At 40.6% G+C, this 15,191-nt stretch overlaps 1 protein-coding gene across 1 annotated transcript in view; it reads left to right on the top strand.

The window, feature by feature from the left end:
* The window catches only part of SORCS1 (sortilin related VPS10 domain containing receptor 1), a 545,549-nt gene that overhangs the window by 489,122 nt on the left and 41,236 nt on the right, over positions 1 to 15,191 (top strand). The window contains exons 19-20 of the mRNA XM_072995575.2: positions 3,038 to 3,224; positions 11,527 to 11,660. Coding sequence (XP_072851676.2) covers positions 3,038 to 3,224; positions 11,527 to 11,660 — 321 coding nt within the window. The remainder of the gene's footprint in view (positions 1 to 3,037; positions 3,225 to 11,526; positions 11,661 to 15,191) is intronic.

The raw sequence follows: 15,191 nt of genomic DNA, 5'->3' as shown, positions 1-15,191 counted from the left end.
GCGCCCACTGTATATTATTTGATGCAACATGGATGGGTTAATGTCCGTCTCGGAGATGTTAGCCTTCTCTCATCCTACTCATTCTGACCCTTTCATCATAACTGGCACTATGAAGTATTCAAATTTATTTCTGAATAATTATACACAACAGACATATAATTTTGAGGGAAGTTGTTGAAACTGCTGGGCCTAAAAAATGCATATTTAAAACAAGTTGCCTTTTACTTCTTTACAAATTACCATTACTAAATAATGCCCAATTATTATCTTATTTTATGTTTGTCTTTCCAATATCCCCCATCTGCTTTCTACCGAGGAAAAGAAAATCACAACAGGACATTTTCACTGCACTTCTAAGAAATAGATATGTTTGATGCAGAGACTTTCAGGATTCCCCAATCTGTGTAGAACGTGCAAAATTGAATAATATGCAAATGAAGCACATGCACAGTTGCAGTGTTCGTCTACCACTGGGGCTCAGCCTTAGCATCATTTATATAGCAACCACAGATCTGAGAGAGCCAGTATGGAGCAAGATTTGAAACAGACCCAAGTTCTAATCCTTGCTCAAGTTACAAAACTTTCTGGGTGAACGGGAAGCAGTTGCTTTCTCAGTAAAACATATGATAGAAAGGGTTTGTGGAATAAATGGGGAGAAGGGAACCACAAAAAGCAGCCATATATGTTGCTGGTATAGTACAGATTAATGGTAATTTTTTTTTGCTCACATATAGGGGTTTTTGTTTAGCATCACTGTAGGGTTTTTTTCCATCATTTTTTCCAACTGTTGACCAAAGCTGTAGATTCCTAGATAACAGTGTTGCAGAAGTTTACTGTCATTTAGCCAAATAGCTAATTAACTGAAGAATCCTCTGACCGTTTGAAGTTTATGCAACGTGTGAAAGGAGCAGAAATCAATTTTCTATATACTTGCTTATAAACTGTTAGTGTTTTTCTTCTGCTAAGGACGTGTTGGGAAGAGTATAAACTTTGGAACAGAAGATTTGGTGGCATCTTTCTCCCATCTGCTCTCTTTCTTATCTGATTTTTCATATTGGAATACTTAATACTTGTCTTGCATGCCATTGCTTTGTTTTTGTGTCCTCTGGTCTTGGAAACCGATATATTTAAATGCCAACTTTTTAAACATGGCCTTTTGAGAACACTGTTAGAAGCTGCATTTAATGGGAGAGAAAGCATTTTCAGGTCAAAAGTTAAAAAAAATAAACAATGGAGAAGAACTGGAAAGAAATACCCAAAGTCATCTCATGAAAGAGACCGTAAGAGGCAGGTGTAGGTCTTCTCTAATTAGACCAGAACAGGACATCTTTCTCAGCAGGAAGCCTTGATGAAAACCAGAATGCCACATCATGCTGAGCTAAAAAATAATTCCAGCCCCTTATCTCTCGGTGGGAATTGTAGACTCAGCATATTCTTTGGCCTAACAGAACTGACAAAAGGTGATGGTAAAAAGTTTGGACAGGCTCAGCATCTTTTTTTCCAAGGTCTCTTAGTATAACAATTAGCTTAGTATAACAAAGTCCTATACAGAAAGGGACGCTTTAAAAAAAAATTCTTTGACTACAAATCCCATGATTCTCCATTCTGGGAGTTTTACCTGAATTACAAACACCTTTCAGATACCTAAATGTGTATGGGAGAAGAGGCCTAAACTGGAGGGCTTTGAGGCTTAGCTAGACTTTGCTCCCCCCAAGCTTTGTGTTCCTACTGCAATGCTAGAGGGACGCTTTCTTTCTGAATAGGAAAGTAGGCCAAGCTGGGCTTAGGTAAGACTTTGAGTTACTTAGTTTAGGCCTTTTTTTCCCCAGGTGAGCAATAGAGATGGGCAATTTGTTATGATTCATGATTCATCAAGGTTAATGAATCACAAATTACAAATTTACAATTTTTTCCTGATAAATCAACAAATTGATTAATCAATTCATTTTTAAAACTTTATTACCTTGTAAAGTGGCCCCCGTCCAAGCACCCTAGAGACACCAATTGTGCAGGGAAGCTGCCTCTGGCTCTCCTCTACAGGTCCCACAAGTTTGGTGAAGATTTGGTTTCTGACATCCAGGTCATACACCCACAAAATGGGTCCACCCAGGAAAGTGCCCTTTAGCAGCTGGCTTGGGAAAGCCCAATCTTCCCCAAATTTGGAGAGACTGTAGAGGACAGTCAGTAAAAACGTCTCGATAGTTATGGTGTCTCTAGGTGCCTTGCTTAACAATTGCCTCGCTTAACAAGGAAATCACTGTACGATTAGGTTTTTGCAATCGCTTTTACCACTCCTCTCCCAGCAACCATAGTACAGATCATGTGCTCATATTCTGGGATCCTATAGCACTGGATACATGACAGAATTTTGTTTTGGAATTTATGTGTAGTGTATGTGTACTTAAACTTCCATTTAAAAGAGCCAAGAAATTTAGTTCTTCAAAAAATGAAAAATGTTTGAAGGATTGAATAGTATCTTATATTATTTAACCAAAAAAATTATAAAAATCTCCTTTGCATCTTCTAGTGGCCAGTTTTTTTAAAATACGGTACTATTTATGGGGAGAGTGTATTGTGCCTCACTCAAAACATCTAAAATTGACCCCCCTCAATCATTAGAGAGGAGGTGTCTTTTTGGGTATTTCTCCCAAATAATTAGTGGTAAATTGGGGGTTTAGGGGTGTTTGGGGGGATCTGGTGCTTGGGTAACAGCCTATCCTCCATATTACTTTACCCAGGCTTCATGCTCTGGAGAGGACACTCCTCGATTCAGAGCATGTTACCATAGTCTCTCGAGACTGAAGGATGCCTATGGCTATGGCTGGCTGGGGTGTTTGGAAGCCTGAGGTTGTTGCATCTGGGTTCCTGGGGGGGGGGGTGTAGATGAGCTCCATAAGCGATATGTTGTCCATGCCTGGTATAAATTTTGGTTTCTTAATTGTGAATCCCTTGCAAATTGTCAAAAATTAAAATATTCCTGGATTTCATATAGATTTCACTAACCTAAGATTCTCTCTCCCCTCTTTTCTAATTTTAGGGTGATATTCAACGATCGATCATCCGTGTGGACTTTGGAGATGGCAGTGCTGTGTCATATGCCAATCTTAGCTCAACAGAAGATGGGATCAAACACATCTATCAGAACGTGGGGATTTTTCGAGTAACAGCACAGGTGGAAAACAGCCTGGGGGCTGACAGTGCTGTCCTGTACTTGCATGTAAATTGTATGTTATTACTGTTGGCATATGAACTATTTTAAAGATGCATTTCTTTTTCTAAAGGGTTGTGCTTGTGTACTGTGATGAAAAATGCTAACTGCAGAAGGAAAATAAATTATTTTAAAATAGATTATTTTGAAGAAGACAAGTGAGAGGGAAATGGGTGCCTCAATTTAGACTAGTCTGCTTTGATGAGTCATGTAAACCAATGTGATTACCAAAGCATTAATGTGATATAATAGAGTGGTGCCCCGCACAGACTTTTCATTACTGCATTCCACTTGATCTGTATTTGGGAGAACTCTTATGTTTAGTGAGCTTTTCACTGGCAAGTGGAGGTGCCTTTAGTTTAAGAAATCAAAGAGTGGATTTCACCTCTTGCATTAATTTAGGTGGAATTTAAGGTGCCAAAGGTGTATCTCAGTGTGTCCATGTTCTGCATGGCGGAAGGGGACATCTGTTTCCTGAATTTTAATGTTAGCATCACTTTGCAACATTTCAATTATTGCAATTGAAATGTTGCTGAAAATAACAAATGCACAACATCTGCAATTACTCTCTGTGAAAGAGATAACACAGAAGAGAAAACTGGACAAACATGTGTCAGATCTACTTTAACTGGGATTCCTGCACTTAGCAAAGGGCTTGACTCAGTGGCCTTATAGGTCCCTTCCAACTCAATAATTATTCTGTGATTCTGTGAATCTAGAAACCTGTCATCAACCATAACAATACAGTAACTAGATTCATTATATGTATTATGAAGACAGGACGATGCTTCACTCCTAGTCTTACCAGATATATTCAGCCCCTTTCCTCCAAGCCATTAATCTAGCTTACTTGTTTATGGTTCATTTGTTGTTTATTTAAAGCAGACATATACATACCATTGATTGATTGATTGATTGATTTGATTTGATTTGATTTGATTTGTATCCCACTCCATTAATTCAAGCACTACACTGGGGGGTTTACAACATATACTCGTCGTCGTTTAGTCGTTTAGTCATGTCTGACTCTTCGTGACACCATGGACCAGAGCATGCCAGGCCCTCCTATCTTCCACTGCCTCCCGGAGTTGTGTCAAATTCACGTTGGTTGCTTCGCAGACACTGTCTAGCCATCTCATCCTCTGTCATCCCCTTCTCCTCTTGCCCTCACACTTTCCCAACATCAAGGTCTTTTCCAAGGATCTTCTCTTCTCATGAGATGGCCAAAGTACTGGAGCCTCAGCTTCAGGATCTGTCCTTCCAGTGAGCACTCAGAGTTGATTTCCTTTAGAATTGATAGGTTTGTTCTCCTTGCAATCCAGGGGACTCTCAAGAGCCTCCTCCAGCACCACAATTCAAAGGCATCAATTCTTCGGTGGTCAGCTTTCTTTATGGTCCAGCTCTCACTTCCATACATCACGACAGGAAAAACCATAGCTTTGACTATTCGGACTTTTGTTGGCAAGGTGATGTCTCTGCTTTTTAAGGTGCTGTCTAGGTTTGTCATCGCATTCCTCCCAAGAAGCAGGCGCCTTTTAATTTCGGGGCTGCTGTCACCATCTGCAGTGATCATGGAGCCTAAGAAAGTAAAATCTGTCACTGCCTCTATATCTTCCCCTTCAATTTCCCAGGAGGTGATGGGACCAGTGGCCATATTAGTTTTTTTGATGTTGAGTTTCAAGCCATTTTTTGCTCTCTCCTCTTTCACCTTCATTAAGAGGTTCTTTAAGTCCTCCTCCCTTTCTGTCACCAGAGTGGTATCATCTGCATATCAGAGGTTGTTGATATTTCTTCTGGCAATCTTAATTCCAGTGTGGGATTCCTCCAGTCCTGCCTTCCGCATTATGTATTCTGCATATAAGTTAAATAAGCCGGGGGACAATATACAGCCTTGTCGTACTCCTTTCCCAATTTTGAACCAATCAGTTGCTCCATATCCAGTTCTAACTGTTGCCTCCTGTCCCACATATAGGTTTCTCAGTAGATAGAAAAGGTGGTTAGGCATTCCCATTTCTTTAAGGACTTGCCGTAGTTTGCTGTGGTCCATGCAGTCAAAGGCTTTTGCATAGTCAATGAAGCAGAAGTAGAGATTTTTCTGGAACTCTCTGGCTTTCTCCATAATCAAGCGCATGTTAGCAATTTTGTCTCTAGTTCCTCTGCCCCTTTGAAATCCAGCTTGTACTTCTGGGAATTCTCGGTCCTCTTACTGCTGAAGCCTACCTTGTAGGATTTTGAGCATAACCTTCCTAGCATGTGAAATGAGTGCAATTGTACGGTAGTTGGAGCATTCTTTGGCACTACATTTCTTTGGGATTGGGACGTAGACTGATCTTTTCCAATCCTCTGGCCACTGTTGAGTTTTCCAAACTTGCTGGCATATTGAATGTAGCACCTTAACAGCATCCTCTCTTAAGATTTTAAATAGTTCAACTGGAATGCCATCACCTCCACTGGCCTTGTTGTTAGCCAGGCTTTCTAAGGCCCACTTGACTTCACTCTCCAGGATGTCTGGCTCAAGGTCAGCAACTACATTGTCTGGGTTGTCTGGGATATCCAAATCTTTCTGGTATAATTCCTCTGTGTATTCTTGCCACCTCTTCTTGATGTCTTCTGCTTCTGTTAGGTCCCTCCCATTTTTGTCCTTTATCATGGCCATCTTTGCACAAAATGTTCCTCTAATATCTCCAATTTTCCTGTACAGATCTCTGGTTTTTCCTTTTCTGTTATTTTCCTCTATTTCTTTGCATTGTTCATTTAAGAAGGCCCTCTTGTCTCTCCTTGCTATTCTTTGGAAGTTTGCATTCAGTTTTCTGTAACTTTCCCTATTTCCCTTGCATTTTGTTTCCCTTCTCCTCTCTGCTATTTCTAAGGCCTCGTTGGACAGCCACTTTGCTTTCTTGTATTTCCTTTTCTTTGGGATGGTTTTTGTTGCTGCCTCCTGTACAATGTTACGAGCCTCTATCCAAAGTTCTTCAGGCACTCTGTCCACCAAATCTAGTTCTTTAAATCTGTTCTTTACTTCCACTGTGTATTCATAAGGGGTTTGGTTTAGATTATACCTGAGTAGCCCAGTGGTTTTTCCTACTCTCTTCAGTTTAAGCTTGAATTTTGCTATGAGAAGCTGATGATCAGAGCCACAGTCAGCTCCAGGTCTTGTTTTTGCTGACTATACAGAGCTTCTCCATCTTTGGCTGCAGAGAATATAATCAATCTGATTTCGATATTGCCCATCTGGTGATTTCCATGTATAGAGTCACCTCTTGTGTTGTTGGAAAAGAGTGTTTATGATGACCAGCTTGTTCTCTTGACAAAACTCTATTAGCCTTTGCCCTGCTTCGTTCTGAACAGACAGAGAACAGACAGCTGGTAATATCCTTGTTGAGGCTCTGAGGGTCTCAGATAACAGGGCAGGGCAGTCTCCTGGAATTTTCCAGAAGATTGTTCTATGGAGGCCCATCACCATTGTGTGTCCATGTTACTGCAAGCTAATATGGCTACTTGATGGTACAGCAGTTTTTCTTTGCAGACCAGAAGCAGGACTGTATGGCTCATTCTCCTTTTCTAACAGGTTTTCCTACTCTATAATATGATCAGTACAGAACAACATTTGAACTGAATGAAAAGAAGGAAAGGTTTACTTACATAGGCCAAGGAGACAACAGACATTGTAGCCTATGTTGTTGTTGTTGTTTCAGTTTTTATGGTCTAAAATTTCACAAGCAGCCTTCATGATTTAAAATCCCCAGATGTGATGGCTCGGAGAATTGTTGGTGTCATAGCTGCTGCTGGTGGTGTATATGGCAGCGGAAGAGGGAGAGATTAGATTGTACATCTTGTTGCATGGAAAATATACGATGTGTGCTCATGATGAGTAATTTATGTGACTGAACATAAGCTTTAGTAGTTTAGAAAATAGCTGTGACTCTGTGCTTTAGTAAGAATGGTGAAACATATTTTGAGAACGTTTGGAAGACAATGGCTGATTACAAAATGAACTGTAAAGGGAATGAAACTATAAAAACAGACTAGGATGCTGAGGGAACATGATTTTCCACCATGGGAACGAAACATGTCTACAGAACCCTTTTTTTAGGCTTTTGTGGCAAATGTGCCATGTTCTAAAACAGTGGTTCTTAACCTTTTTGAAAGAAACGCCCCCTTGAGCCATTGAGGAAGTTATCATCGCCCCCCTCCCTGAGGGGATATCTTACCTACCTACCTACCTACCTTGTCTCCCTCCCCACCCGGGTGCGAGGCAGCGCTTCACGGGGTGAGGATGAGGACCCAAGAGACCCTTTCCTTCCACCCGATCCACACTCAGTGCCCCCATAAAGGAGAAAGGCGAGATGTGGCAGGTAGAAAGAGCTGGATCATCTGGCGGCAGCAGCAGCACCAGATCTACTGCCAGCACTGCGGCTGCAGTCGCCTTCACAGGTTTGGCTCGCTCCAGTGCCCCCCTACCGCCCACTTCTGTTTTTTTGCCCCCACACCGCCCCTTTTCGTTCTACCGCCCCCCTGAAAAATGAAATCACCCCCTGGGGGGCATTATTGCCCACGTTAAGAACCAATGTTCTAAAAGACAGTCAGACACATAAGCATGCTTTTCTGCTAGGCTTACTTTCCCACCCATTATCTCTTTTACCATTTTAGCCCTATGCATGAGCAGCCAAATACCTGCAGAAGACTAATATCTGGTGCCTATAGTGAGAAAACCGCTATATAAAAATACCATTAACCTGAAATGACTCTTGTGGAACAAAACTCTTAGGGTAGCTGCAAAGGATTTTAGTAATGGGGTGGGGGGAAGGTCACAACAGATTGCCAAATTCTGAGGGGAAATTATGCATACTTTTCATTGCTACTTCTGTCATGTAGCTAGTTGTACACCACCATCTGCTGTTCTAAAACTGCATTTTTAAAATTCACATTTTTGTCTTTTTCTGGCACCTTCATTGCAGCAGATAATCAGTGATATGCACTTTTTAAAAGGTATTAGAAACAGCAGATTTCCCAAGTTAAGTTGGTTTATTGAACCAGCAGGCAGAATATCTGCATCAGTGATAAATGAATCACTGCATTTTGTTCACTGGCTTGGATTGTACTAAAGGACATCAGAGTCATGACAAGCAAGTCTGGATATTTAAGCTGGAGCCTTGTGCTCACATCTTTGGGATTAAGTGCAATTGAATTTGATGGACCTTACTTCTGAGTACACAGATGTACATATAATTATACTGCCAACTGGGAAATCCTAAATAAGTATCTCATTCATTTGCGGACAACAAACAGAGAACAATTAAGGAGTGGAGAAACATCTTAATTTAGACAGCAAATATTTAGACAGTACAGCATAATAACAGGTTTTCAGGAATTAACATTCAGGTATCAGCCAAGATCCAAGAGTATGTTCCACTGGATCCTATTCCTTCCCAGAAGTGATGATCCCTTTCCTTCTTGAACCCCTTCCCCTCCTCATACACCTTTAAAACCAGCTCTGCGAAGCCAAGAAAGTATTTAAAGCCGATACCTGATCTATTCACTGAACATCTTATGTTTGAAATGGATGAATATTTCTAAACATACCCATTTTACATAGCATAAGAAAACATGAATGTAGGAGGTGCCATCCAACATGTTTGATCCCATACCTGAAAAAATGAGGCAGGACATATTGATGAGATAAATTAGGGCCACAACTTCACTTATTCTTTAAGAAACCTCAGGTTCAGAAGAGGGGCCTTCCATATTGTGGAGACTACAGCATAGACAGTTTCTCCTCAGATGTCTGCACATTCCAAGGCAACTCCCTGACCCCTGCAATTTCCCCATAAACCACAGATTGAGGCAACTGACTTTCTTTATCTAAGGGGTCCTTTCCAGGTCTGCTTTTTCTTCAAGCTCTATGATTTAAAAGAAATTGTGACACCCAACTGCCTCAAAGACTACACCTGAATCTCATGGTCGAAGGTTCCAGTCTGTGGAGCTCTCCTTAATCCAAAAAGTTCTCCTGGGAGTGCAATAGATACAATTTCCCACACTTCTGCTAATCCCATTTAGCACAAACCCATTATTGGATCTGCTCAACGTGCCCTGAGAGAATTAGTGCAACACATGCAAAAATATGCCAGCATAATTTGTTCAAAAGACTAATCAGGTGATCTAACCCAGGCATTTCTATCCAACCTTGAAGCAACCATCAAATTTGTATTGGCTTCTAGGGTAGGTGGACAAAAAACCAATCAAACAAAACAAAATAAAAACAACAAAAAAATCAAAAATACTCTGAAAGTCCACCAAAAAAGACAAGGAGATTTATAAGCTCACCTGTCCCTGCCTCCACAGCAACTCAATTTTTATGACACAGTATCACACAAAATGTTATCATGTTCCCCTAGACAGGACATATATAGGTCTCTGTCTGCCACAGCCACAGAGTCTTATAATGGATCTGGAGTTAAGACTTCTTCTTGGTTTCTTGGATATCATAAAACTTGGGAAACTAGCAGTTGGTTGCTTGGTTGGATTTCACTGCCATGCATATTCATGTATAATGGTAAACAAGAATCTGGTAATTTATGAGCAGTGAGTGGCTACTGATTTCTCACTGTAACACATGGACATCAGCAAGCAGTAGCAAATCACAGCTCGGCAGGGGAACCTCAGCCAATGAGAGGACGGAGGGTGGTGCAGAAGTGGGAGGAGCTGAGTTATATAAGGTGTGTGTGAGGAGTGTTGAGAGATCAGTTTGGAAGATGAGTGATTAGAGAGATTAAGAGTGAGAAAGAGCTTGTCAGTGAGGGAAAAGTCTGTGTGAGCTAGTGTCTTATAAACAGTGATTGACAACTTGATTCTATACATGTGATTTACTACTTTTATTTTTGTGTAATCAATAAACACTTTATTTGTTTTGAAAGAAACCCTTGTCCTTTTGATTTAAAGGATAGGTTGGTGGCAGCAGTTTTTGGTGAGGGGTAGTGAGCACTCTATAGGCCTGGATGGGTAAGGACTTGAGAGTGGCCTGCTACAGGGACCATCTCTCAGTTCCTGTATATCTAGGATGAAACTAGACAGACTTGGCAGTCAACAGATTTTTAGGAGGTCTGTCAAGTTTAACACACTCACAAAAAAGTAAATAGGTGTGTTTCATGAGTGCTGCAATGCACAGGCACAACAGGTTTCAGCTTTTCCTGCTCACCAAGCCTGATCCCCTCCATGGCAAGCTTTCTTTGGTGCCAACACAGTGTTTTTCACTAGAGCTAACAACAAAGGGAGGAGGACCTGTGATTTTCAATGGAATCACAGTGAGAAATGAAAATTAAGTTTCTTTGCCCACCTCCCCTGTAGTCCCAATGAAAATCAAGGAGGGTAGAAATATACCAGTATAATTTTTTAAAAAAAATAATGGGTTTCTTAATGACATATTTAGCAAAGTTGGATTTCCTGGAATGAACAGAAGTCAAGAGGTGCAAAATCTCATTATGCTCTAGGATATGGAATCTTGTATTGTACTATTTATGAACACTTCACAGAGGTGTTACACAGACTGTGTTTAGCTTTGGAGTTGCTCATATTTGCTGCTCATGCAATACATTCATGTGGGAAGAGAGGCTCAGGTGCTACACTTCAGAGAACATCAGGGCCATTTTCTTTCCTGCATTGAGATTGTTATGAATCTGGGGGGAGGGGAGAATGAAATTGCAAGCTCCCTTGACATTTCTGCTCTAACCATACCTTGTATTTCAGCACATCTTAAAATTCCTGGAATGCTGTCTGGTTTAGTCCTAATATGTGCTTGTCCTGAAAGATTTGAATGCCACAGAAATGTAGAGTTGTGATGTATGACTGGGTACTGCTGTATTGCCATTTGCCATACAGCCATATTGTCATGGCACATGACAGTATCTCCACATGGAAGTCACTTCCATATCTGAATCTCATTATAGTTCAATGCGTAGCATGACTTGTTTTATTTAATTATGAGTACATATGCTAGGATGCTGTGGCTAGTCCTAGCTTTGTAATGCCAGCATATCTCATGTGGGGATATTGATTGATGAAATCCACCTGAAGGAATCACAGAAAGTCTAACATGTATATAGTCACAGCTTTAAGTGTGTTGACTCAAAAGTAGGTTCCAGTGGGTTCACTAGAGCTAACAAAAAATAAAAAAGCAAAAGATTGCAGCTGATCCTGAGATATGTTCAAGTGTGAAGTAGTCCTGATTGGTCTAGGGAAGATTTGAATTCTAGTGCATAAAAGATAGAACAGTAGTTCATGAAAGCGTATTCATATACATCTTTCATATTCTTCAATTCCAGGCCCTTTGGAGCATGTCCATTTGTCATTGCCATTTGTTACAACCAAGAACAAAGAAGTTAATGCCACAGCTGTACTGTGGCCTAGTCAAGTTGGAACACTAACTTACATCTGGTGGTTTGGAAACAACACAGAGGTTGGTATTTCATATTGCAAAATTATTTATTAAGTCATGATCTAACAATGTTATTGTTGGGCTTGTGAATTCTCTTGAGCAACAGATTCCAGGGCCCTGCAAATCACAGAGACCAATTCTTAGTACTTTTATGTTGCAAATCAGCTTTTTAAAATAAAGTTGCTTAACAGGCTGTGTTTAGGTCTAATTTGCATCTTATGCAAATCACTAATCCCCCATTGGACACGGCTGAAGAGATCAAACTAAGAAAGCTGCACAGTGACAGATTATCAAAGAATCAAGATCTGAGGCTCCCCCCATTTCCCTTATGTAAAATGCAGATCCCCCCCACACACTCTTCCTTTAAAAAAAAATTCCTATTATAGAACCAGACTTCAGAGGCAGAGTTTTGTATTTTGCTCATGATCGCTCCGCGTTGCTCCAGGGGTTGAAACCATATTTTCTCGTCTGTGTGCTCTGTAGGTCTAATAAAAGGGAATGTTTGCCAACAGTACCAACACCTACTCTTTCAAAATGCTAAACCTTTTCGAAGTTCTCATTTGTGCTGTTAAGCTGCAAGAATGCCTCATTACCACATGCGAGGAGAAGAAATGACATGTAGTACATTTCCTTGCCTACGGACACTATTTAGCATTCAAAAAGTATGCCAAAATAATCCACTCTCCATCCTCTCTATCCCCTCATTTGTGAGCTGAAAAGTCTTAACCAGTACTTGATAAATTGTTCTTTATGTATGTGGTTCTCCTCTAGTAAGACAGATTTAAACGTCAGCAGGGTATAAGGAGAACTGACAGTAGTGTGACGGATTAAGTCTTTGTGTAGCTGGGGCTCAGCTCAGGAGTTACCCAGACTTACTGGGTCCATTTCTATCAAATTCCTTGATATAAAGCAACTCTGGCCCAATGAATGGTGGAAAGAGCATCCACTGCCATTGCTGACTCTCAGGAATGATAATATGTGAAGCGATGAGGGTATGCAAAGTGTCTGGCACTTCATAACAGCAGCATTCTCTGTGAGATTAGAGTGGTCTCTTATGTTGTCTGCCAAGTCCAATTCCTGCTGTTAGCAGCCTACAGCTGACTCTGTAGCAGCCACATAACCTTCTAAAATATTCAGCAGGAGTGGTGAAGCTTTGTGCCTCCAAGTGTTTGGGCCCTTTAGCTCCTTTCAGCTCCCTACATGGACAATGAGAAAGGATTGTGGGAGATGTAGATGAAAACATCTGGAAGACCAAATGTTTCTCAATGCTGATCTTTACCCAACCTTATGATCTGACTCCTAATGTGTATGGACTCTGTTCAAGTCATCTCAGTTTTAGCCTAATTTTCAGCATATGCAAATCACTGATTTCTCATTGCACACATGATGTTGAACAACACCTCCATAGTGACATTTTTATTCTGGTGGCTGAAGGTATCATAAAGTGATGCTGTCTTTAGGGTGCGTCTTGTCCAACAACATGGCATTAGTGTAGCATTAGTGCAATAGTACTTGAGCATAGTTTTCCATACTGATTTGCCAAGAAAGTAGCTCATAAGACTAAGGATTTCTCTAAAAAAAGTGGGAGCTCACCTACACATTATCCCTTCAAAAATACTTTTTTTCTTTGGCCTATCATGTAAGTATGTAAGTAAGAAACAACACAAGTAGAGAAAAGGGTGAAAGTACCTTTACTTGAGAAAATCCAGAAGAAGGTTGTTTGGCTACAGTCAGCAAAGAACAAAAGGGACCCCCTCACCACTGCAGAAGTATATCGGATACCTTGCAGGTATATATTGGAACCACAAAACGCAGCATCCACACCAGAATCAAAGAACATGAGAGACACCGCAGACTAAAACAACCAGAAAAATCGGCAGTAGCTGAACATGCCCCGAAACAAGCTGGACATGAAATTTTATTTCAAAACACGTACTGGACAACACCAGCAATCATTATGTTAGACTGCACAGGGAAGTCATTGAAATCCACAAACACCAGCAGAGCTTCAACAAAAAAGAAGAGCGTATAAAACTCAACAAAGCTTGGCTCCCAGCACTGAAAAATACAGCCTACAAAAAGATCAGCGAACTATACCTAGCCACAAGGGCTGGTGATCACTGCACACAAAAGACCAGCTAAGGACACCCATCAATCACAGTGACAGATAATCTCTCCCTCTCATCAGAACAATACATCCACAACAAAAAAACACGCTGATCACCATAATCACCCAATCTCCTGAAAAGGACAAAAGCTGACCCACATCTATAAATATTCAACTATCCCACAAACTGCAGCAGAGCGCAGAGTGAGTTCTGACTCCTGTCCTCTGAAGATGCCAGCCACAGAGACTGGTGAAACTTTAGGAAAAAAAAACCCTCAGAACACAGCCAAAGAGCCCAAAAAACCTATAACCGCCATTGTTTGGTATCACTTGATCATACATTCACTGACTTGATTGTTGATATCTAGTCTGAAACAAAAACCATCAAGTTTCAGAGCTCTGCTTGCAGACATTGAAAAAGAACTTCCAGTAACATGAGGAGTAGACTTAAAAGAGGAATCTGAAGTTTCAGAGCATTTGCTTACACAGCAGTAGAAATGACAGAAATATATGCAATAGAAATGACACTCTATGAGACTCAAGGTGTATTCTTTGCCTCTTCCTTTTGATAGGAAAGAAAGACAGTGTGGTGCAGAAAACATTACCATCGCCCTGAATTAGTGAGAATGAGGAACTCCAGAAATATTTTCTGCACCCCATGAGAGTGCACGGTTCTTTTATTTGTGATATTCTCAACAAAGAACAAGAATGTGCAAAATAATCAAAATTGACTGAATGGGCCTCTGTTTTAATTTCCATTTGGAGCCATTTCACAACCTGCATTGTCCCTTAGTGAAGTAGAAATTCAAATAGTATTTCTCTCTGGATTGTTGTCACGTTAGATGACAAAAAGATTATCATGTGAAACAAACCTTTGTCTTATTTACTACAAAACCAGGGCTATATATTTCAAGACCAGGGGCACCACACAGAACCGCGCCACAGAGCTGGAGTTGTGTTGTTGTCATATGATGTTCCCATATGACATGGAAGAGTCTGGTGGAAGGTTTGAGTGGTGCTCAGGAATGAAGTTATCATATTTGGGATGAGGAAAGAATAATTATCCCAGCTTAAAATTGGCTAGTGATCCTGAGAGGTGTTTGTCTTCTCTTCTGTACTTCTTTAATCATCCATTTCTTCTTTGTCATTCATTTCTTGTTGCACACTGTGGTCTAGAGTATGTGAGTCCTTCTCTGAGGAGTTTTCTAGATAAGTAATATTGCCATTAGAAGTTCTATTGTTCAAGTCCAGATTGATATCACATATTACTACCTATAACAGAGGCACTAAGCTTGTTAAAATCAGGGCAGCTGTTGTGTTTATGTTGTACTTGTGGGCTCATCCTAGGCATCTAATCATCTACTTGGGTACAGAGGCTCTTGATCTGAACAAACATTGCTGTCATTTATGTTGTTATGGAATCTGGACAGAAGGAAAATGTTTTA

This window comes from Pogona vitticeps, chromosome 3 (assembly GCF_051106095.1).
Source record: "Pogona vitticeps strain Pit_001003342236 chromosome 3, PviZW2.1, whole genome shotgun sequence".
In the NCBI taxonomy this organism is placed as follows: Eukaryota; Metazoa; Chordata; class Lepidosauria; order Squamata; family Agamidae; genus Pogona; species Pogona vitticeps.
The sequence above is the reverse complement of the archived record's forward strand: the minus strand, read 5'-3'. Positions and strand labels throughout refer to the sequence as shown.